Here is a 22,271-nt window from a genome sequence, read left to right as displayed (position 1 = left end):
CTTTAAGCATGCAAAGTTGGTTAGCGGCGAGTGCACAGGCGCCACGATGAGTGTTTTTGCCCAGACATCGTTAATAGTGCTCCAGAGTTCTCGCAGTGCACAAAATGTCATACATTTTCCTCAAGAAATGGAAGTTCTGCCACCATAGACGGGTGGCACGGCTGTCATGATGTCATTATAATGAGGGGAGGCCAAGCTAGAAGACCATCTAGGTAAGGATTCACGGTGTCACAAAAGTTATGCGGTGACAAAACGGGAGGCGATAAGCCTGATATGTAACTCTTATGTTCCAACTAAGACCCCATTCTAAGCTTTGGGCCAAGCCATAGTGGAGAGCTCCAGACTAATTTCGTTGTGTCTGCACAGCGATTCTTTAAATTACCTCTAGTATCTCAATAAATAGGGTCATTTCCGCATTTCAATTACACACAAAATGAAATCGTCGAGGAGTGAGGGATCGATCCCAAGACCTCGCGTTCAAGATACAAATGCTATTGACACGTGCAAAGACGAGGCGATGACGATTCCACGAAGATGAATCAGATCCATCTCGTAGAGGGATGAAATATAGTAGTTCGTATATCCAGATTGTCGAAGAGTCCGAAGCGTCCAAATATCTCAGGCGTTTCAGCGTTCAGTGCATCTACAACGAGGCACACAACGTAATCGTGCAAGGTTTGCCACCGGTGTTCCACGCGACATATAGACGTCAGGCAATGCTCTATAACTGAAGGAGGCCGATCTTACTTCAATTTAACAGCACGAACTGGTAGGCAAGTTAATTAACCATCATCATGAAAGAGTACTACAGCACACGAAAAACCCTGCTGCGCCCTTTCTCTCTGCTATCGTGCTGTCTCGCCCCCTTGCTCAAGCGTAACTAGATTTTAGAAAGTGCCTTCAAGGCTGTGCTGATGTACAGTCGCCGTCATGCTTAAGGGAAACGCTTTCCATAGCCAGTGGCTCTTCCTTTCCTCCGCGCATGGACGTGGCACTTTCCAATGCGACTACAGCGCGTGGTAGCCAAATTAGCTGAATGTCTAACCGTTTCTTTCGCACACTGTGCGTGTATCGTCCCTTCATATGTTCGAAGAGATGGTAACATTGTCTATATATAAATACTGATGCAATTCACGACTAGCAAGGACCTACGAAGCACTGGTCGAACACATGGCGCCTGAAAGGATTACAAGTCGTTGGGGAAGGAAGAGTAGCAAGCGTAATGACGCCGCGTAGCATTGAACCAGGCGCATGACCTACAACAGAAACCAAATAAAATAACGTATGATCCCACAGTACGGCCAACCAATGTATGTTGAAAGTATTTGCAAAGCCTTAGGTAAGGGTCATGCGGTCTGATGAAGACTAACACTATAGGTTAATTTTGTTTCGAATATGGAGTTACTCCCCTCGACCTCGGGAATTGTCAGGAATTTTGGTGCAAGTTTGCATAAAATGTGCTGCTATTTTGCGAAAGGTCATCTACCTGCCACTTGATACAAAGACAATTAGTAAAATACGTTTATGCCAACACTGCACTAGATTCTTGCTCACTGAAGTCTCAGGGTCGGAGAATCGGTCCATTTGCGAGACAGTCCTCAATGTGTATAGGAGCGGAGCCGATTAAAGTGCTATTCCTATTGCTGATAAGCAGTTTCTCTCAGGACACTACTATTCCACACAAAAGTAATGAAATGGTAAAACAAGAACTCTCTCTACCAATGCAATCAATAAAATGTCAACACCGGACAGTGTGTGTGTGGAGCATGCATCATGATGAATTTTGCGTTGCGTATATGCACAGTACGTGTGGGCAATAAGTAAGCGCTAATGCAGTCTTCGCGTGATTAGACGTGCACTCCCTTCCCCCTTATAAATAAGGCTCTTTCTCTCACGTATCGGTCGCTGAACTCCACCACACGGCTGGCAGTTGGAATGTCCAGGTAGCTTAATTATGACAGAACACGTAATGTGAGCTTTGAGCCCATCATTATTCCGTATATATAAGAGACCAGCAACTTTTTAATTGTTTACCAAGTAGCTTTCCCTGGGATATATAATATATAATAGCCACAGAGCGTTTTGGATTTTTATGTCCAAATAAGGCGACATTGACGTCTTGAGTGCAAGCCGACTGTTACTTTTTATACCCTTTTGCACTGGGGCGAGTTGTATTTTGGCGAAATTCGTGCTCCTACTTATCTGGACCAGCGCTTATCGCTTCGATAAATGTTAACGTCTCTGATTAGCTCGCACTCTGCTGGAAGCTCAAGCTAAAATAGGTACCAGCGTTCATTTCTCTACGGGGCAGACCACGTAATTTTGACTGTATGGCAAATAGACCGATTCTCCGACTTCAGTGCCTGTCCTACGGAGAACTTCAGTAAGCAGTGATCGAAGCCGGAGCTATCCACAAACGGCGCGCCCCACAGCCTCGAGCAAAATACCCATGAGACGCTTTGGCACGAAATAAACCACAGGCATATTACGTCCACGCTCAGCGCCACTGGCCGAATTCCAGGACCTACGGGGAGCGGCAAGAGCGCGCACAAATAGCGGAGTAGCGGCTCACCGGTTCCGCGGCGAGCCCGGTCAACACCAGGAGAAGGAGCAGCAGCAGCATCCGCGGCGGAGAAGAGCTGATGAGGGACCGGGAGAGGCGGGCCATCGTGGCCGAGTGCGGCGTCTGAGAGCGCGCGGGAGACGGCGTCGGGTGGTGGCGAGAAGGCGGCAAGTTCAAGTTCCGCCTGCCGGTGACCCGGCTGGGTCAGCCGCCAGGCGAGCGGACCGGGACGCTTCCTGCTCGCAGCCGCTGTCCGGTGAAAGCACCGCTACACGCGGCAGGGATCCGTGCGTCGGCGGCAGTCACCGAAGCGAGCGCGTCACGCACGCCGCGGCCAGAAAACGACAGTGGCCCCCGTCGGCACAGACGAGGATGCACGGCGCCCAGAACGGAGTTGGTGGGCGATGACAACACCGCGCAGTCACTTGCTGCTTCGCGCTGGAGCTGTCAAGTCACTGTCTGAATCGACGCCATCGAAAGGGCTTCCATGACAGGTGCCAGCGCAGGACTACAACAAAGTCTTTGCAGTGACATGAATGAGATCGAATTGTGTCTGCAGAACCGAAGTGGGGAGTCTTTTGTGATGCGGCTAACTAGTTGGTGTAGCTGACGAGCCAGGCGCAGCTTAATAATTGACCTTGGACAGTAGAAAAGTCGTATCCAGTGGACCAACGAATATTCCCGACCTTTCCATCGTTTTCCTGTCTTCTTGCTGCGCATGGAAAACTCTCCACGTTCAGTACATTTTTTTTCTCCATAAGTTTGCCACAAGGCTTAAGTTGAGAAAGGGGGAATGGGATGCAGGAGATAGAAAGTTAAAAGGCGTGAAGTCCAGTTGCATTTAAGTATTCACAAAGGTTGGCGGTGCCGTGGTTGTCCATTGTCCACTCCTCGTAATCACAATCGCGGTTCCATCGCAGGCCCACCTTTATGAGTAGCCCTTGTCTAACTGGAGCCGTTGCTGGACACGTCCACAACAAGTGACGCACATCACAGATCTCAGGTGCAGTGTCACAGTGAGGGCACCTGTCAGTCGCTGTCAGATCTTTATCACGCCAACGATGTCGTACAGATGGGGTCAGAGCCGCCCCTGCCCGAATCCGGCGCACTGATACCTCCTCCCGCCGAGTTCAGTACAGTACATTCCGGGATACAGTGCGAGTTACTCTCCCCCCCCCCCCCACCTTTCAACATCAACAAAACCATTGCTTCCCCCCTCCTCAGATGCATCCGACTTCTTCCATTCCTCATCCCCAAACACTGCGCCCTGGTTGCATCATACAGACCTGCATTCCCCAGCTTTACTCCCCTTCCTTCAACACCTCAGACACAACTTCACGGATCAGCACCTGCATCTATACCAGCCAACCGCAGCGGACATTTCCCTTTCCTCCAAGGTGCTCAAGTCGCTTGGCATAAACCCATCACCTTAGTGATCACTTCATTCTCCTACTCTCTTTTCCTTTACAAACCCACCACCATGAGACCGCATATTTAACAGAACAAACTTACTCACTCCGCATTGGTCCCTTGACACAAGTTATCCCCGTTCCTGCCCTCAGTGGGCTTCATACATTCACATTGCTCGAGATATCGCAACCATTACGGAACGCACATTGGCCCCTTCACCGTCACCTGACCCTCGTCACACCCGTCTTTGGTAGGGCTCCAAACGGTTCCATAAGCAAATTGGTCCACAACCTCACAACGCCTACCTTAAAACGCTCATCGCACCATGAGTTCACACCCCACTGTGGGGCATTAGATCGACACCTTTGACAGGAAGCGAGGGAGCGATCAGAAAAATATACTACACACAAGCAAAAGCGAACTTGGTCTTCCATTTCAGGAGTGCATGTTGTCGGGCTATTTGGTTCTGCATATTTATTAAATATGGTCTTTCATCTGCTCCCTACTTGGTCCTGAACCTCATCCAGTCTATTAATCGATAGATTTCTCACCCTTTAAGGCAGCTAACCCTGACTTAATAACCTAAAGTGTTTATGAACTCTGGATCCTCTTTTCCTATATCAGCCTTCCCCCATATGGCGGGTCATCCAACCTATCCTGATCTATAAGGTTGCCCCTTCACCCTCTTCGGGCTAGACCTTGCTCTAACTGGAAGCTTCAAATCATCAGCATTGAAAGGTCCCCTGCACTCTATTGCGCAGCCTAACTGAACCAGCTAAAAATGCACATCACCAAATATAGTTCTGAAGAATGTGCAAAGCACGGGCCACTAATCTGATCCCTAAGAGCGACAAGGGGTCCACTGTCATAACATCCGCCTTATTTTCTTATCCCCTGCGTGGAAAAGGCGATGGAAAATATGGTCGCTGATTACCATCCAGAGTCAGACTTCGCCTGCCTCTAGCATACAGAATGGGCAGTCTTCCCCCACCTCCGAAATCTTCAATCCTCCAACACATTTTCGCTGCTCTTTTTCTGCCCAAGTCCTTACAATGGTCACGGTTGCATCATTGCTAGGCTCCACGACACAATCTGCATGCGGCCACAGCACTTACAACTATTTCTTTATTTCCTTCATGACATCACAGCCTCATACCAACTACTCGATGTTTTCTCTTTCCAATTACACTCACGTGTGAAACATCCCAAGCTGCAGAGCTGTTTCTAGCCCTATTGCATCAAGGCACGGAACGTTAACTGAAAATTTATGAGGCCCCCACATCTTCCACGTCACGTATGGAGTCGACCTCACCTGGTGAGCCACTAGTCACTCGCGGAAGTAATATGAATACGCTGCAATGCGGCAAACAAATCTTGTTCCTCTCTCAAGCTGGCGTCCAACCTGCCTAAGTTATTTTTCTTGTACCCCCTATCGACATTCCATTTATTCCACTGTCTGTTTCCCCACACCCAAAAAAATTACCAGCTACACATCAAACCTACGCTTAGACGATATTGGTCTATTTCTTCTATCCTTTATCAGCCTTCATAGAGATCACCAAATTGCTCTCTTGCCCGGTCTCTTTAAAGCCACTAGATTCTGGCACAAGCCGGCATCTAACACATCGACCTCCCACTCCACGTCCCAGGCATCCCCCCTCCCCTCCAATCTTCGTATCTTTCCACACGTCTCTCGGCTTTGACGAGGGGCGGCGAAACGCTCAGGCTCATCATTCCTCCTATCCGAGTCCTCACATACCATAGGGTCACATACTCATTTATTTATTTATTTATTTATTTATATATTTATTTATTTATTTATTTATTTATTTATTTATTTATTTATTTATTTATTTATTTATTTATTTATTTATTTATTTATTTATTTATTTACTTATGGCGCTGAGTTTGCCACACGGCATAAAAGGTGGTGGTATAGCGTCACAGGAATGTGTGGAGTGCAGCCATGTGCAAGAAGTCACACAAACTGCGTGCATAAATATTGTTTGTTGTCCATAAGTGGAAATGAGAGTCATTACTTGGTGAAAGTCCAGCTTTTTGCAGAATGGTGTTGCGCATGCGCGAAGTTCCTGGGCATGTCCATATTAGATGCCGTACAGTGGTGTCGCAAGCCGGTTCTTCGCAGTGTGGGCATTTGTCGGGAACTGGAATAGTAGTACTTTGCCACTGGTGTCGAACGGCGGGCGTAAGAGCCACTCCGACCCTCAGCCGTCTCAGAGATACCTCCTCCACCCTTGTTAGATTGGGGGGAAGGGGGTACGTACACGGGGGAATTAGAGCGCGTGTACGCTGCCTGAGGTATGCTGATGATGTCAAATGGGTCAGGAGTGGATCCGGTGGCAAGTAATCATGAATAGGTTGTGACACATCTTCTGCATGAGGAAGCACGTCTGCTGTTATGGTATTCAAATTTTTGTTGTCTTGAACCCAGTGAATGGTTATAGTCACTGGGTAACGGTGACAAGCAGCATGTATAGTCTGTGCGACCCTAAGAGTGCCATGGACTTTCTTTAAATGTTTTAAGGCTTCTTTAGAGTGAGTCATTATGTGTACTTGTTTAAACGTAGGGTCGGCAGGTAACGCTTCTATGGCGTTTAAGATAGCTTGCAGTTCGAATGCAAGAGTTGATTTGGCGTCGGTAAGGTAACTTCGATTGGTGTTCAGGTGAGGGTGGGTTGGGCTTACAAAAGCAACTGAACCACCTGTTGGGGTTACGGCTGCATCTGTGTAAATAATACAGTCATCATGTGTTGCGCAAGACGTTATTGGGAATGATGATGAGAGCTGCGACTTCTTGGTGAGTAGAGGCTTATTAGAAGTAAGGTGGTAGTAGTCCCATGGAGGTGGTTGGTTCTCTAATTCAAGACGAAGGGAAGCTTTTCTTGCTCTGTTTGTCTGTCTTTGGGCAGTTAATTCTGCCAGCGAGTTAAGGTGGGCGTACTCCTGGAGCAGACGGATAGGAGTTGATCGAGGCAGTCCCGTAATGACTCGCATGGCCTCGTGGTTGAGTGCCTCGATTGTAGACCATTGCCGTTTTGTCAGTTTCTGAAACTGTGCCTGGTATAGAAGCCGCGGCTGAAAGACAGCACGAACAAGTCGGCGAGCGGTATCTGATCGGGCACCACCAGAACGATTTGCTATTCTTCGAATTAGTCCCAGTGTGTTCATGGCACTTTTGCGTACATCGGATAGCCAAACTGTGCCTTTTCCTGAAGAATGTACATGGAGACCCAACACCTTGGTATGTTCCACTTCAAGGAGGGGTGTATTGTCAATTGTCAACGCGAATGGATTAGCTTTGAAACTTCTGCGGCCGGCCTTATTGCCCACATGGACATAGCATGTTTTAGTGAGGTTTGCCTGTGTTGTTGAGAAAGTTTTGAAGGATATTTATGGCATTTTGCAGGGAGTCTTGCTGCACCTGCACTGAGCGGTTTGTAGACCACATAGTAATGTCATCTGCGTAGGCTAGCACTTTAATATTAGGAATTGAGGCAAGTTCATGTATGAGAGGAATAAATGCAATATTAAACAAAGTTGGGGCTAAAACTGAGCCCTGCGGTACTCCACGATTAGAAATGAAATGTCCTGTTGGTTTTCCATTTACACAGATAGCAAACGTTCGGTGGGACAGGAACGCGTGAATTGCACGACAAAGCTGTAAGGGCATTCCAAGTGATGACATAGTATTGAGGATCGCTGTGTGGAGGATGTTGTCGTAGGCTTTCGTGATATCTGTTGCCACGACTGTGCGGACGAGACGACTGTGAGATGAACAATATATTACTTCATTGGCAAAAAGTTGAAGACCATCTTCAGATCCGTAACCAGGCCGAAAGCCAATCTGTGAAGACGAATATTTGTGATGATGGTCAAGCCACCAGGATATTCGAATGGCAAGTAGCTTTTCGTACAATTTACAGATAGTTGGGGTAAGAGAAATCGGGCGTAGAGCACCAAGGGTTGTAGGTGGTTTTCCGGGCTTTGGTATGGGAACTACTACAGAATGTTTCCAATCTGGTGGCATTTCACTGGAAATCCAGATTTCATTGAAAATTCTCAGAAGTGAGGTCAATGATTCACCTTCTAGACTGCGGAATAGTGTATAAGGCACACCATCATGACCGGGTGTGGTGTTTGGGCGGATGTCTTCAATCGCAGCGATCAGCTCAGCCATGGTGAAAGGGTTCGTGATCTTATCTTCTGGGAGATGGTTGTCGAGACTGAGTGGAACCGGTGCAGGTTGGCAGTCATAATTGAGGAAGAACTGAAGAGCTGCTTGCTTGGCAAATTCTTGCGGTGAAAGACGCAGGGCTATTCGAATACTCTCGGCGTAGTCTTTAATTGAGGGTTTTCGTTCCATTGAATGAAACACACGCCATAGGTGGCGGTTTCCGATCGGAGTACTTATGTGAGAACACCAGTCTGTCCAACGTTTGTGTAGAAGGTGCTTAGAATACCGACGGGCTTTAGCGGTTAGTTTATGAAGTTCTGCTATGGCAATATTATTGGACGGATGCTGACTGACGTATACGTTCATTTGCTTGCGCCGTGCCCAGAGGTTAAGGAGGTGAAGGTTTGGTTGGTCTTCATTGATGGTTGAAGACACGGTGTGCTGATTTAGAACTTGCATGAAAGTAGAAAGTGCCGAATCAGGAGTTATTGACATGAGGCGAGCATCTGTACGTATAGAGTATCCCAAGAAGTAATGTGAATTTTGCGGCGAATTTTACGTAGTGCGCTTGAGGTAAAATCGATTAAAATGGGGGAGTGGTCACTGCCCCAGGTGTCTGGTTTGCAATTCCAGCGAGGATTCCCAGGGCCTAGCCACCACGTAAGGTCCGGAGTGGACGCCGGTGCACGCGGGCGGGTACATTTTGTCAAACTGTTGAGAAGTGTAAACGACTGGTCAAAAAATGTGTCGTAAATTTGACGTCCCCGCTTAGAGTCTTGTATATAACCCCAGGCTGTGTGCGGTCCATTGAAATCTCCTCCAACAAGTATGGGTACACCTGGGTATGAGGCGCGTAGATGTGTGAGCGATCCAAAGTTGAGTACAGTAGATATCGGTCGTGCGTAAAATGATACTAATATAACTGGAGTACGTTGGGGCTTAGTAATAATGGCGGTCACTTCTTGACGGGTATTGCACCAACGGGATAGGTCTATTGGAGAATGAGGAGTGGATGAATGAACATATATTGCCGCTTTACCGGGAGCAAGACCACTGCTGCGGTCGGGTATCGAGGGGCAGTGATATATGCAGTAACCAGATAGAGGTGGAATAGCGTTATGCTCTTGTAAAAGGAAAGCCCATGCATTGTTTTCCTTCTTGAACATACTCATTTCACACGTGATTTTAGTTTCGACGCGTGCATCATCAATAACCAGAACTCACCTAAGTTACCTCAGACCTTTATATTTGTGGGCCCTACCCCAACCAATCTACTGCCATCTCGATAATCTCCTGTGTACAGTTTAGGCAATCCAGACATTCCCACAGTTACCTAAACCTCGTCTACCCGCACTACCAGGCCTCACACGGCTCAAGCAAAATTGCACTCAACGAATTAGAGAGGGACTTGAAAATGTCCTCTGGCTGCCCGCCCAGCCATCTCTGTATACTCGTGGATTCTTGGTCATTCAGAGAGTGTCGGAAATCAACTGGCTAATTACTTCGCTCGTCGCCTTCAGTACAGGGCCTCAGAAGTCATTTGGCAGATCACGTGTAAGTGCTGCGGCAGTAGCCTACAAATGTATAGTCCGTGCGCTGCCCAGGGGGCGCTGTTAAAATCAGACACCCAGCGCCGCCTGGTTTCAAAATGAGGAAGCGTACAGTAGGATGGAGCACGCCGCTCGTCATGCCGTAGCTGCGCCAATCGGCGCAGAAAATTCCAGAAACGTCTCCAGAAAATTCTAAGGGGCCTGACTAATGACGACGCGCGGATAAACGGGAGGAAAATGGAGCGCTCTATTCTTGGCGCGTGTTGACAGACAGACGCGGTGCGCCCTATTTATTGAGGCCGCGCCGCTTGTCACGGCAACGGCGGAAGCTTCTTTTGCCTGCTACATTATTCCCCTATCAAGCCCTATCATTGTAAGGTGCTGCATTATTGGGGACACTTAAGCTCATCCTTCAAGGGCACGACGCAAGAGCGTAAGCTACCAGCCCAAATATAAAAGTCACGCTTCAACCAAACCGCATGGACGTGCCTGCGTATCATAGGCATAACGAGAATGTAAACTGTTCTGGCAGGCTGATTCTGATATCACCCTCCCATATGAAAGGAGCGACCCGAGTTGGCAGCTCCTGCCAGATGCATAGGGGTACCATGAATTCAAATGCCGTGGTAGGCTGATTTTTTTTTTTTTTTGTGCGGAGTCCGTAGCTACATTTCTTCACGACGTAGCTGCGGCCACACGAGGTCTTGAAAGCCTACCGCAGTGTAGCTTTCGCTACTAAAGTCATCGTAGCCCAGGGAAAGCGTATCTAAGCCGGCGTCCAATGGTCCTGGAAGGCTGGATTCCGATCCAACCCGCCGATCTCAAATTCGAAGCCCGAATCGGCAGCGCCTGCCAACTCGACCATGCCACGTGGTCTCGTGACGTCACACAACCTGACGACCAATCAATACACGACCATGTCACCTGCCGACTACCACCTGCAATAGCGATGTCCGGGATTCGACGACGGACTGTCCGGAGAACGATCATTTGACTCTAACACGGTAATATCGATAGTCATCCATTTCAAGAAGTTTCTGAAGCAATTCCAAGAAACTAACGTCGCAACGAGAAACTAACGATGAGAATACGCATTTCTATCCTGTCATGATGACTGACGATGAGAGGAAGCAGTAATTAAAGCAACGTTGTTCACTGTTATGAAGTAATTATGCCTCCTCTCCCTCCCTCATGTGACAAATTTTCTACGAGAGAACCTTGCGATACCTGTTTTTCGACGCCGACAAACCGAAAAATGCACTGGGAAAGTAGGGCTGCCACCCCCCCCCCCCCCTCCGCAAATTGTCTCCGGGGAAAAACAACAACAAATCCGCTAATGCAGCAGACTGCATGTGTAACAAAGATGGCAACAATATCTGTCCACGACGCGGCCAGCGTACCATTCGATGGCCTATCCTTCGTTTTTCAGAGGAAACATTACCGCATGCAACGCAGGTGACCGTGCGCAATACATGTGAGTAAAAGCGGTGATTAGTTCGTTTTCCCACAAATATTTTAATTACCTCAAGAATTTAGGTTCACATAAAGCCAGTTTATTTAATAAGGACGTGTATACACGCGCACTGTACTGAGTATGAAAGAAGCATTATTCCGACACCGATAAAGGGCTACCAGATATTCATATTATCTATTCAGGGCACAGCAGTTGTCTCTGCGTCAATTTCAGCGATGCATTTGCGCGACATAAAGAAGACTGCCAGTGCAGCATGCACCAGAAACGGTTGCTACAAGAGTCAGCGCGCGCCTTCAAGAAAGCCCGACACGTCAGGCAGGGGCGCTAGCAGGCAACGCTCAACGCAGGTGTTCCTATCGGGGAAGCCTCCCTTGGCGAGGCACAGCTGCATGAAGGGCAGGCACCGGGCCTCGTCCTGGTCGAAGTAGAAGCGAAGCCGACGCTGTTCCCAGCTGCAGCGGCTCACTTGGGCGCCGGGCCGGCAGCGTGGGTCGCCGCTGCCGCTTGACGACATCGCTACCTGCGGAAGGAACATTAATCACGCTGACGTGATTGTTGTCCGGCCCAGTGAACCGCGTCCGCAATTATCACGTGAAGCACGGTGAGGAACGTTACGTATATGCACGTCAGGAGAGGAAGCTTCTGGCAGCACACAGCACATCCACTCTGGGGTGTGTGTGTGTGTGCGCGCTATACATCGTCATCGCGTTTCTGTTCAGTGCAAAAGTGCGAATTCGAAATCTTGCATCTTGTGAGGCAGCTGCACAGTAATGCGTTGCTATGCCTAGCAACTGCAGAACAGCTGCAAAGCAACGCGTTGCTGAGGCAACGGCCTGTCCCGCAGTGTGGCGCTGCAGTCGCACAGAATAATAAAAGCAGATATTTAATGCACGATAAACGTGTGTCCCGATCATTTCAATTACCCACACAAAGTCAGGCGAACCGAGAGCAAAACCTGCGCAACACCGCTTTAGCACGGTATGTTACAAGTTTAGCCATATTAATCCTTAATATTTAAGTGGCGTTATGGTGAAGCGATTGCTGACAGAACACGCAAGGCTAACCTCACTTTTAACCAGTCACAACCTTTACTTCAACATAGACAATATCAGCCAATGTTTCCAGCATTTTGCTTTTTTTTACTGGGGATCGACAAGAGAGTTCTAAGGACATAGGCATACTGAAGTAAGGTGTTGTTTCTGCTTCAGAAACAACTGCGAGGCAAGGTGACGTCTTTGCTGAGAAAATCGCAAATGAAATCGCTGGTATCCTCACATATTCCCACAATTCTCGAACCGTAGAGAAGTTCTCGATATCTTCGAACTGAGGAACGATGAAGTTATTTTTGTGTTCTGCTCTCGTCGGAGCACTGCGCACAATCACAAGCTCACTTTCAAGCGGGCCGGGTGCATAGAAAACGGAAACCGAAAGACTCAACGCTTGTGTCTGTCTCGAGTTTCTGTGTCATCGTTTGGTTTGCACTCTTTTAATTACGGCGTTCTCCGCATTACTGCTTCGCTCGCCGCGCTTTCTTCGTATTGCGACGTTGAGCTGATAACTTTGGCCGAGACGTAATAAACAAACTCACAGGTGCGCCGGAGCAGGCTTCCCGGCATTCCCTGAGCGAGGCAAACCCGCGACCATCCGTGGTGCAAAGGTCAGGCGGAAGCCGCTTGCAGCGCGATGTCGCCAGGACTTCACTTTCGATGGCGGCGTTAGAAGTCAGTCCTGAGCCCACTACGTATTCCAGCAGGCGGTCTGAGTCCCGACAGGGCCGACTACGCACGAGCCCGGCGCAGCGGTCTTTCACACCTTCCACCTGTGTCCCATCTGCAGAGAGAGAGAGAGGGAGAAAGACAGAGGGGGGGGGGGGGGGGAGGGGGGCGAATTCACACAACTATAGAAACAGATTCACAGAGCTACTGACATACATATACCAAAACAGATTCATAATTGTGCTAAAGGTGCAGCTCAGTGGCTCCCCCCTCCGCCCCCCCCCCCCCTTCAAAACAAATAAAAAGAGTCTCATATGGTCAAATCCAACGAACTGTGTGAGCAGAATACGCTTCTAAGGTGACGGTTTTCCATTGCGATTCTATTCTATTTTTCCTCATTACGTTGCCTGAAAGTTGCTCAAATTCAGTTTGTTTTACTCTCACTAGGTTTATGGCTCGTTATTAATTCTTAATGCTTTCACATTTCTTGCATTATACTACACGCTTCTGCTGACCGTTGGATCAGTCGATGCACTCCCTCACTTTCGGTGCCCAGTGACACTCACGCTGATTACGCAGCAAATTTCTTTGAAAAAAGAGAAAGGGTTCAGTAACTGCCTTCGGTACACAACTCAACTGGGTCGCTAGGGAAAGGACGAAGCCATGCAGTGAAAAAAGGACGAGAGAGAGAGAGAGAGAGGCAATAGCGAAGGGTTCCGGGTTGTTTCAACCATTATAGAACCCCTTTATACTGACATCGCGAAGCATACGGATGGCCTTTGCGTTTCACCTCGACCGGAACGCGGTCGCCTCCGGGTTTTCTACGCCCATATAGTGGGGCACCAAGGAGTAAAAATAATCCTGAGCCCTTCACAACGGCCTTAGAGTCGATAGACTATCGATTCTAAGACCTTCGATATAAACGTGCGAAAGAGTTAAAGAAAAGTCAGTTAGCTTTTTTTTACGCGTTACGTGACCTGTTTGTGCCCATTTCTTCTTAATTTCAAACAATAATGTAATTCACTCGCATGTGTCACCTGATCCACTATGCTCTCTTTCTCTTAACGCTACACCTTTCAATTTCATTTTCCATAGCTGGCTCAATTTAAGCTGAAGCTTATTCGCTGGCCTCCACCCTTCTAGCTGTCATTGCGTTTTTCTTGAGGGATACTAGTAAACTATACCATTTAGGATCTGTAGGAGCTGGCAAATGCCCTTCATGTCATTCTTATTTTGATAGTTCTTTTACCCTTAAAGTAAGTATCTGAAATCACTATACCTGCCTTCAGGAGATGTATTCTCCTTTATAATGTATAATGTTTCTACTGTAAACTATACTGTTCCCTTCTGAGAACACTGATTGTTCCCTAAGATTTCCTGGTACATGTAAAGAAATCAAACTCCCTACCCCTAAATCCGCGCCTGGATGTAGCTACGTACATATGCCTGCAAAACACAACCTGTAGCTCGTATTTAGCGTTATTGTACCATGCTTGCTACCCTCTATATCGATCAGAAATGATACAATTATAGCTCTCACTGATCTGATAACCCTGTACATACGTGTACTGCCTGCCCTTTAACACTGTGCATGAGGTTCATCTGTCGCCCTAACCTCCCCAAGTCTCACATGACATCCCATTTAACAACCTCTAGTTTTTTCGAACAGCGCCACTAGGTCAACTCCACTGGAAAGGATCAAGTGATGTCCTCCGGTTGAGGGTTCAATAGCGGTCTGTCCGTAGTCAGATATATGCACCCCCCACTGCGTCACAGGCCTGACCGCCAGTGTGGTCATGCGCCTTCACAGCCGCTATAAAGGCAAAGGGTCGGGGGTTATTGTATTCGTGTAAATTTATAGGAGCCAGCTTCTGCACTAAGTTTGCCATATCCTGTCCTGGTGAAAGGGCGGCACGCTGTCGGCCATTCTCACCGGCTTCAGGTGAGGCCTGCGTATTCAAAACTATCAACAATAGGATTTTATTTGTTTCACCTATAGTGTAGAGCTATAGCGTGCGTTTCGCATACAAGCGGACACTGGTTAAAATTCTGGCGCTGCGTCACTTTCCACCTCGTAAAGAAAGCAGAGTGCGTCGTTAAGAGCCCTGGGCGCTATACTTGGACGGCCTGCATGATCGTATCAGCGCAGCAGTTGTGTTGTGTCAGCGTTAACATCTTGTTTGTGTAAAAAAAGAAAGGCAGGTATAATTTTAGCAGAAAGGATGTAGATGCGTACTGGCGCAGTCCCGCTGACAATCGACAAGGGACGCGAAGGCGTTGCCTCCCGGCTCGAGGCACTGGCTGCGTGGTTCCCATCGCTGGCAAGTCCCATCCAAGATACTGGTGCCGGAGAATACCCAGGCCTCCGTGGGCCTCGGACAACGCACCACGGACACCGGCGTGGTGCATTCGGGTCCCGGCGTGGAGGCGGCTTCTGCATGTCCCCGTGGTGCGCCAATCCGTTCTCAAATTGAAATCCCAGTCATGTATGTACGTATATCTTACTTCCTTCGAAATAATGGTATACTTGGACGCACCTATGAACGCTTACTCGTCGAGGTGTTGCATCACATATGTGGAACAAGAAATTAGGTCCTAGCGCAATGTTCAAGCTGTTCAAGCTGTTCAAGCTGCTCTCGTGACTTCCGAATGCTTCTCTATTAAAACGCAACCTCACGAACAAGAATTTCCTGGCGCATTTCCCGTGGCACGTATACCTTTTATTATAGAGGCGCTCCCGTTCTATCATACTTGTGCGGACTCTGCAGGAGCGAACGCCAGCGAGTGAGAGGGAGGTAGAAATAAGCGGTTGCAGGAGAGGAAATAATTGCCGAAACCAGCTGATATGACTAGAATTGAATTCAGACCGACGTTAGTGCTCCAAAAGGAATAGATGCGCAGGCCCCAGGAGCAGGGAGAGTGCAAAGCCGCAGAAGCATCAAGCGATCAGTAACCATGGCTTGTGGTGCACTATTTTTTACGGCCCCGCCAGCACTGCCGAAATGGATATACTACACAGCCGCAAGGCAGCCTGTCATGGTGATCGTTAAACGATTCGCTAGGACGCAGTCTTTTAGAAATGAAATCAATGGTTTCACGGCATACCGTCTGTACTTTCTGGCAAAGGGAAAACAATGCCGAAGAGTAAGTAGCAAAACAAAATGAAACGCGACGTTCCGAGACTCGTACGGGCTCATCATATATACAAAACGCTTGACAGAATGCTTTATTCTACAGCTACCGTTATATGGCTATACTGCTAATTCTATTTAAACAGGAAAGACGCGGCGGCGTCAGCCTCATTGCTGACTGCGCTTTGCAGAAAAACGGTGTTGTCATAAGCAGTGCCTAAAAAAGTGACCTAGAGTGCGTTTTCCTTCCTCCTACTACCCTCAAAGGCGTGTTTCAGACTTCCATCGTGAGTACAATGCAGTTACTGCGCATTTCCTTTCTTACAGTAACGACGCTTAGAAGGAAAAGCCCAGCTCTTTTCTCTCAACTGGCCCAGTGTTCAACGTCACACGCCCTGCCAAGTAAGCCGCCCACTATGCCTGCAGTGCGACAACCACGTGGTGACAAAGAGGAATGATGACAGAGAGAAAATACCGCGCATACGGTCGGCACAGCACGTTGGAGTCATGCAATGAACGGCTTTGACGAGAGAATAGTCGCTCGCATGCATATCTTGGCCACTGCGCCGATGGCGCTGCAGTCGAGTGCTGTACCGGGCAGGATTTATAAATGAGCACCCGGTTGGCTGCCCAACTGCTACAGAGGATGACAACGAAACGATAACGAGACCTCTTCATACTTTCGTTTGTCACTATGGGTCTCTGTGCCTTCGTAAGCATACTCCAACGTGTTATGATTCATATAATCACTACAATTGAATGCGCTTACGCCGAAGATCACATATTTAAATTAAAATTACAGTCTGAAGGTAAATCGAGAGGAGCTTGGGAGCTATTTGGGCCCATAGAGTGCAGGACACTTATTGAGATAAAGCAACTTAAATTGAGAGGCTCCTCAGAATGTTTAATATATCTACTCAGTTCGCGATCGAACCCACCCTTCAAGCAAAGTGAGTTACTGTGGAAGTCAGGCTGCAGAACGGATCTACCTCAGAACATAAATCAAAAGACGGGCTTATACAATACCTTAAGAGCTCCGACGAGGATATAGGGTAAGTCACTGACAAAGCGAATGATAAAGGCTTTGAGTCAGCCTCGTCGGGCCCTGCACTCACCGGCCCAATCCCTCGGCGTCTCATCCGTCTGGATTCGCGGCTCCCGGCTGCTTGACGAAGCACCGCCGCTTTTACCCAGGACTACAAAGTTGTCTGCAAGCAGGCACGCAAAAGCAAGCCTCGATTAGGGCGCAGCACGCGTACCTGTTTGGAGCGTTATCCGGGCACCTTCCGTTACTAGGATCGATTTGGAGAGCATGCTTCCTCAAACCTTCAACATGAGCCGACGGAAACAGAGTAATCACACGAGATAGACGCAGATCAGGCAGTATGGTAACAGCGCAATCACGCGAGTCAATCGACTGATCCCATTTAAACTGAACATATTTTGGCGGCAACAAATGCGAGCGTTAAAAACAGAAGCGAATTCCTAAACAATGCACTAAGCAGCGGCAGCGTATACTAAAACACTTCCAGTAAATAGAAAATAGATAGTGAAAGAGAAATCCGCGGACAGCTCTAATCGCTGCCAGCAGCCTAGCTGCCTTTTCTTTTTCCTCGCCTGATGGCTATTACCATGCTTACTCTCAAAGCGTGCTAGAGCTCCCCGCCGTAAGAATTAGAAGAAAAGAAGTGACGTATACACTTGAAGAAATCGCGATTTTACCACCGTCAATTAACAAACGAAAATGCACGTAACTTTTCCTAAAGTTTCAATAATTTGCGAAAGTGTTGTTGCACAGAAGAATGGACGCATAGGTTGAGTCCACTGCTTACGCGCATATTGCGGGGACTTGTTACCTTGGCGTCGATACTATATCACTGCACGCGATTTCACTCTGATTGCAATAGTAAGAGGACTTCATCATCATCATCAGCAGCAGCAGCAGCATGACTATACTCACTGCAGGGCGAAGGCCTCTCCCATATTTCTCCAATTAACCGGTTCTGTGCTAGCTGCATCCACTTGACCCCTGCGAACTTTTTAACCTCATCCGCCCACCTAACTTTCTGCCGCCCCCTGCTGCGCTTGCCTTCCCTTGGAATCCAGTTTGTTACCCTAATCGACCATCGGTTATCCTCTCTTCGCACTACATGTCCTGCCCATGCCCATTTCTTCTTCTTATTTCCACTAGAATGTCAGTAACTTGAGTTATTTCTCTGACCCACTCGTCACGCTTTCTATCTCTTAATGTTACCCCTACCATTTTTCGTTCCATAGCCTTCTGCGTTGTCCTCAACTTAAGTAGAACTTAAGTAGAACTTAAGTAAGAGGACTTGGTAGAGTTGACAGGTCATGTCATTGCCGAGTCATGACTGAACCCGGGTATGGCTTGCGGTCCAGGGGGATTGGTCGAGTTAAAAGGTCAAGTCATCGTCGGGTCATGACTGAACCCGGTTATGGCTTGCGGGTACGTCATGACTATGCTTACCTAACTGTTATGACGTTTCTATGCGTGCATAGCAACTTGCCTGCTTGTGGAACAGCTGCAGCTCCTGCACGGGCAAGCAATACAATATTTTGCTCGGAGTATAGTAGCCGAGTGATGAGCACTTGTGCACTAAAAACCGGCAACCTTTCTTGGGATGTTTTATACACTGTGACTAATTAAGATTCAGACTGATTTTAGCGCAAAGTATGTGGGAAAGGGATAAACAAAAATAACTCCTTATAAGGATGGAAGGCGTAGTAGCTATTTCACTCGCTGCGAGCTCGTCAACGAACTCATGATGAGCGCGGGAGAAGATAGAATGGTCAAAAGAAGAAAGAGGGAAAGAGGATATATAGTAGAGAGCTGCATATTATTTTCGTCATATGTATTTTGATGTAAATAACAATAACATAACAATTTCATTTATCCTACTGTTCTGCACCGTATTCAGTACTTAGGGACATTCACCCTTAGGATAAATAGAGGAAAAAGTCGGCAAAATGAAAGCAACTTTCACTTCTTGCATAGCAGCTATGCGTATGACTTAGAGGCCTACATAACTCCCTGGAGATGGTGACAAGACGCCCCATATCGCGAACACATACTGTGTCCGTCACACGTCGCGTGATGAATAAGGACATTTAGAGACTCTTCCAGCCACATTTTATTGCAACAGCTGCATAAAGCACCCCAAAACGTATAAATCTAACTGACACTGCAAAAAGTGTTACAAAAAAAAAATCGCAGTTTTTTTATTTTTATTTTTTTTTTTTTTACGGAGTTAGTCCAGCTTTCATAACAGAAACGGGGAACCAGAATTCGAGCCCAGATTACTCAAACCTAATGATCACACGATTAATTTGCGTCATCTCAAAGTCCACCGCGAAAAAGCAAGAGCTCGCGAGTTCGCTGGATGGCAGATAAAATGAGCGCAGTTAGTGGTTCAGAACAGATTTGCAGCTCTGTCTCAAGAAGTGTTTGACGATGCAACTAATGAACAGCCTGTGACTCAGAGTGCACCGAGCAGTACATAGTTTGCTTCAGCGCAGAAGAGCTGGAAGGCGTACAAAACGCAGGACGGTAGCATTCACTCCTCGGGACTTTCGCAACAAGAGGACTGCACGCGCCAGCAGTGTGCAACATACAAGGGAACTGCTGTTCTTGCAGTGCAGAAAGAGTTTCCGGTAGGCAGTAGCGCAGCAAGGTCAGTGGATGTTCCAAAATGCCAACTTGCCAAAAAAGCCCAATAATAATATGGGAGGTGGTACATATAGACATCACAGAGAAATATGGATAGAAATAGACGCAAAAATCGGCAAGAGGACAATGGAACTCCAGACGGCTGTCGAGTAGGGCGGCTTTAAGCATAGTTTAACCAATGAGAAAGAGAGAGAGAGTGCTATTTAATGAAAGGAAAGGCGGAGAGTTCGGCCGATGATTAAAAAAAAACCCTGGCCTGCTACACCGCACTGGGCAAGGTGAAAAAAAGGAAGTAAAGAAGAGTTAGGGTGTAACTGGAGGGTAGTAATTCATAGTACAATGAAGTTGCTTTGGTCTTCCAAGTTATTGAGACCTCGCACACAGTTGGTGGAATTTCCATACGCACCAGTTGTTACTGTATGTATACATATTGGCACACTTTCGGATAACTCTGCATTTTCTTGAGAGGCACAAGCACTTGACAACATTTCCATAAACACCAGTTGTCACTGTATGCACGTCTGCACATTTTATTGCAGGCCCAGATGCTTGCGCACGTACCGCGCATTGCACCAGAAGACAGTGGCCACAGTTGCACTTGTCAGGGAAGATCTCTGCCTTTTCGTACGCAGGCACAAACGTGTAAACACCCACACCGCTTCGTCAAAACAAATTCAAAATGCACATTCACATGTCCCAGAATAAACACGTATTCATGTAGGGCACGCACTGTTAAGCTAATGGTTGTGAGAAAGCGGTACGACTTCCGGGTTAAACAGCGTGTTCACCAAGCTATAGACTGTCGGCCTCCAGCCTCGCAGACCGTTCTTGAGGTATTTTAGCACCTTGTACCGTCCTCTGCTTCCCACGTTTCTTCTTGTCGCTTGGTCAAATCTGCAGGATATATGGACTCCGCTTGACGGTTTTTGCTTGGCGTTGTGCGCTGAAAGACTGGCACAGAGTTTGGAAAAGAAAACGTCTTAATTTCGGGGTATACAATTGGACGTATACGTCGCTGCGTCAATTAGAGAGATTTAGCATACCGTGATCCGCGATCCGCCACCGTGACCCTCTACCGCTCGTGGGCGGGGGCGTACAAGCTGATTGGTTCCAATGCGGCAGGTCTATGTGCTGACTCCAGTATGTGGCGCCATCTATCGGCATCAAATTGATCTGGGCATGCGCAGTGGAACGCGCAGTGGCGCATCACGGTAGCAGATCGCGGTGTGCTAAATCTCTCTAATACTGAAGACAGGAAATCTTGCCCTATGTGTAGGTCCGTTGGTAACGCCGTGCGATCCAATGGCGCACAGTAGGCATTAGGGAAGAGGGAATTGCCATATCGGTATCCGTTGTGCATGGTTCGGTGGTTCGACAACGGCAGCTGGCGCCAATCACACACAAGCTGATCGTGAGGAGAGGCGTGGCGGGATATGAGCGCATTCGCATTAATATTGCAAGTTTAATTCCTAGCCGTTTCGATACAATAACATGATTGCTTGCATTATATTGGGTACCAGTGCCCTTCCACTTATGATAAAAGAGCAAGAGCAGAGGTGAAAACGCCAGGAAGAGCCCCTATCTATAGGGCCATTTTTTTAATCACCTACACCAGCAGGGGGCAGCAGAATAGGTGGACGGATGAGGTTAAGAAGTTGACAGAGTTCAAGTGGATGCCGCTAGCAGAAGGACCGGGATAATTGGAGTAATGTGGAAGAGATATTCGCCTATATTCCGACTGATGATGATGATGATGATGATGATGAGCTACACTAGTATAGCAAAACACCATTGGAAGCATTAAAGTTTTGTTACACTGGTGAAGGCGGTGTAGGTTTAAAAAATCACCCTTATATTAAGGCCAACATTTAGAATACGCCACTAGACTTGAGCAATTGGTCATCGCCCCTGATTCTTGCTTTTATTAGCGCTCAATCCAGAAATACAGTAATTAATCTTGGATATGAGTCAAAGATATTCGTCATTTATACCCTGGCAGCGATACTAAAAGAAGGCGATTTTAACGCTCCGTAGATTCTTCAGGGAGACGACTACGACGTCTAAGATTAGAAGGGGGGGGGGGGGGGGGCATTTAAGCTCCGCTTTTAAAGTTATGTCGCTTAACCTTAATGGCTCCCGTCATCTATGGCTGACCTTGTGGATCCTCGTTGGCGTATATCCACTTTGCTATTCACGTAATCTCTAGTCCTTCATTTGTATCTCTATTATCTCGCACATATTCATCAGCAAAGTAGCTCAGTTATGTGAAAGACCGCCAGGCACAATCTATGGAGCCCCGTTTTAACCTAGCCGTACGGACGTGCCTGCATGGCATAAAAGTAAAGTGTCTTACCGCCGAACAGTGCCGGAAGGTTCTTTTTCTATATCCCACACCCACGTCAAAGGGGAGACCAGGCTCGAGTTCACACTGCTTTCACAGAAATGGAATCCACACCGTTCAGCCACCCAACCGCGCGATACAGTAGTGGTGCGGGAGTAGTCTGACTTTAGACTCCACTCTACTCCAATGTTCAGCCAGCCAGAG

The 22,271-nt window shown here is 47.7% G+C and overlaps 3 protein-coding genes across 3 annotated transcripts in view; 1 reads left to right on the top strand and 2 right to left on the bottom strand.

Moving 5' to 3' along the window:
* The window catches only part of LOC146176477 (uncharacterized), a 28,723-nt gene extending 26,055 nt beyond the window's left edge, over window positions 1-2,668 (bottom strand). The window contains exon 1 of the mRNA XM_084581304.1: window positions 2,573-2,668. Within this exon, the coding sequence (XP_084437430.1) occupies window positions 2,573-2,668 (96 nt within the window). The remainder of the gene's footprint in view (window positions 1-2,572) is intronic.
* The window catches only part of LOC146176472 (uncharacterized), an 82,881-nt gene that overhangs the window by 13,841 nt on the left and 46,769 nt on the right, over window positions 1-22,271 (top strand). The window lies entirely within an intron of this gene.
* LOC146176476 (uncharacterized) lies at window positions 11,305-15,347 on the bottom strand. Its single transcript, XM_084581303.1, has 3 exons — window positions 15,162-15,347; window positions 12,781-13,011; window positions 11,305-11,712 (listed from the first exon to the last, which is right to left on the bottom strand). Exons 1-3 carry the CDS (start codon window positions 15,345-15,347, stop codon window positions 11,473-11,475), a joined length of 657 nt encoding a protein of 218 aa, XP_084437429.1. The 3' UTR covers window positions 11,305-11,472.

Source organism: Amblyomma maculatum, chromosome 10, assembly GCF_055883805.1.
Source record: "Amblyomma maculatum isolate TAMU_Amacu chromosome 10, ASM5588380v1, whole genome shotgun sequence".
In the NCBI taxonomy this organism is placed as follows: domain Eukaryota; kingdom Metazoa; phylum Arthropoda; class Arachnida; order Ixodida; family Ixodidae; genus Amblyomma; species Amblyomma maculatum.
This window is presented reverse-complemented; position numbering and strand designations above follow the sequence as displayed.

What these genes read in the sequence shown, in the direction of transcription:
- LOC146176476 (XM_084581303.1), bottom strand. Translation starts at nt 15,347, where the DNA reads ATGCAGAAGCCGCCTCCACGCCGGGACCCGAATGCACCACGCCGGTGT. An exon ending in CTTCGCGTCCCTTGTCGATT is followed by an intron (nt 13,012 to 15,161) that starts GTCAGCGGGACT and finishes GATGGGACACAG; the next exon opens with GTGGAAGGTGTGAAAGACCG. An exon ending in AAGCCTGCTCCGGCGCACCT is followed by an intron (nt 11,713 to 12,780) that starts GTGAGTTTGTTT and finishes TTCCTTCCGCAG; the next exon opens with GTAGCGATGTCGTCAAGCGG.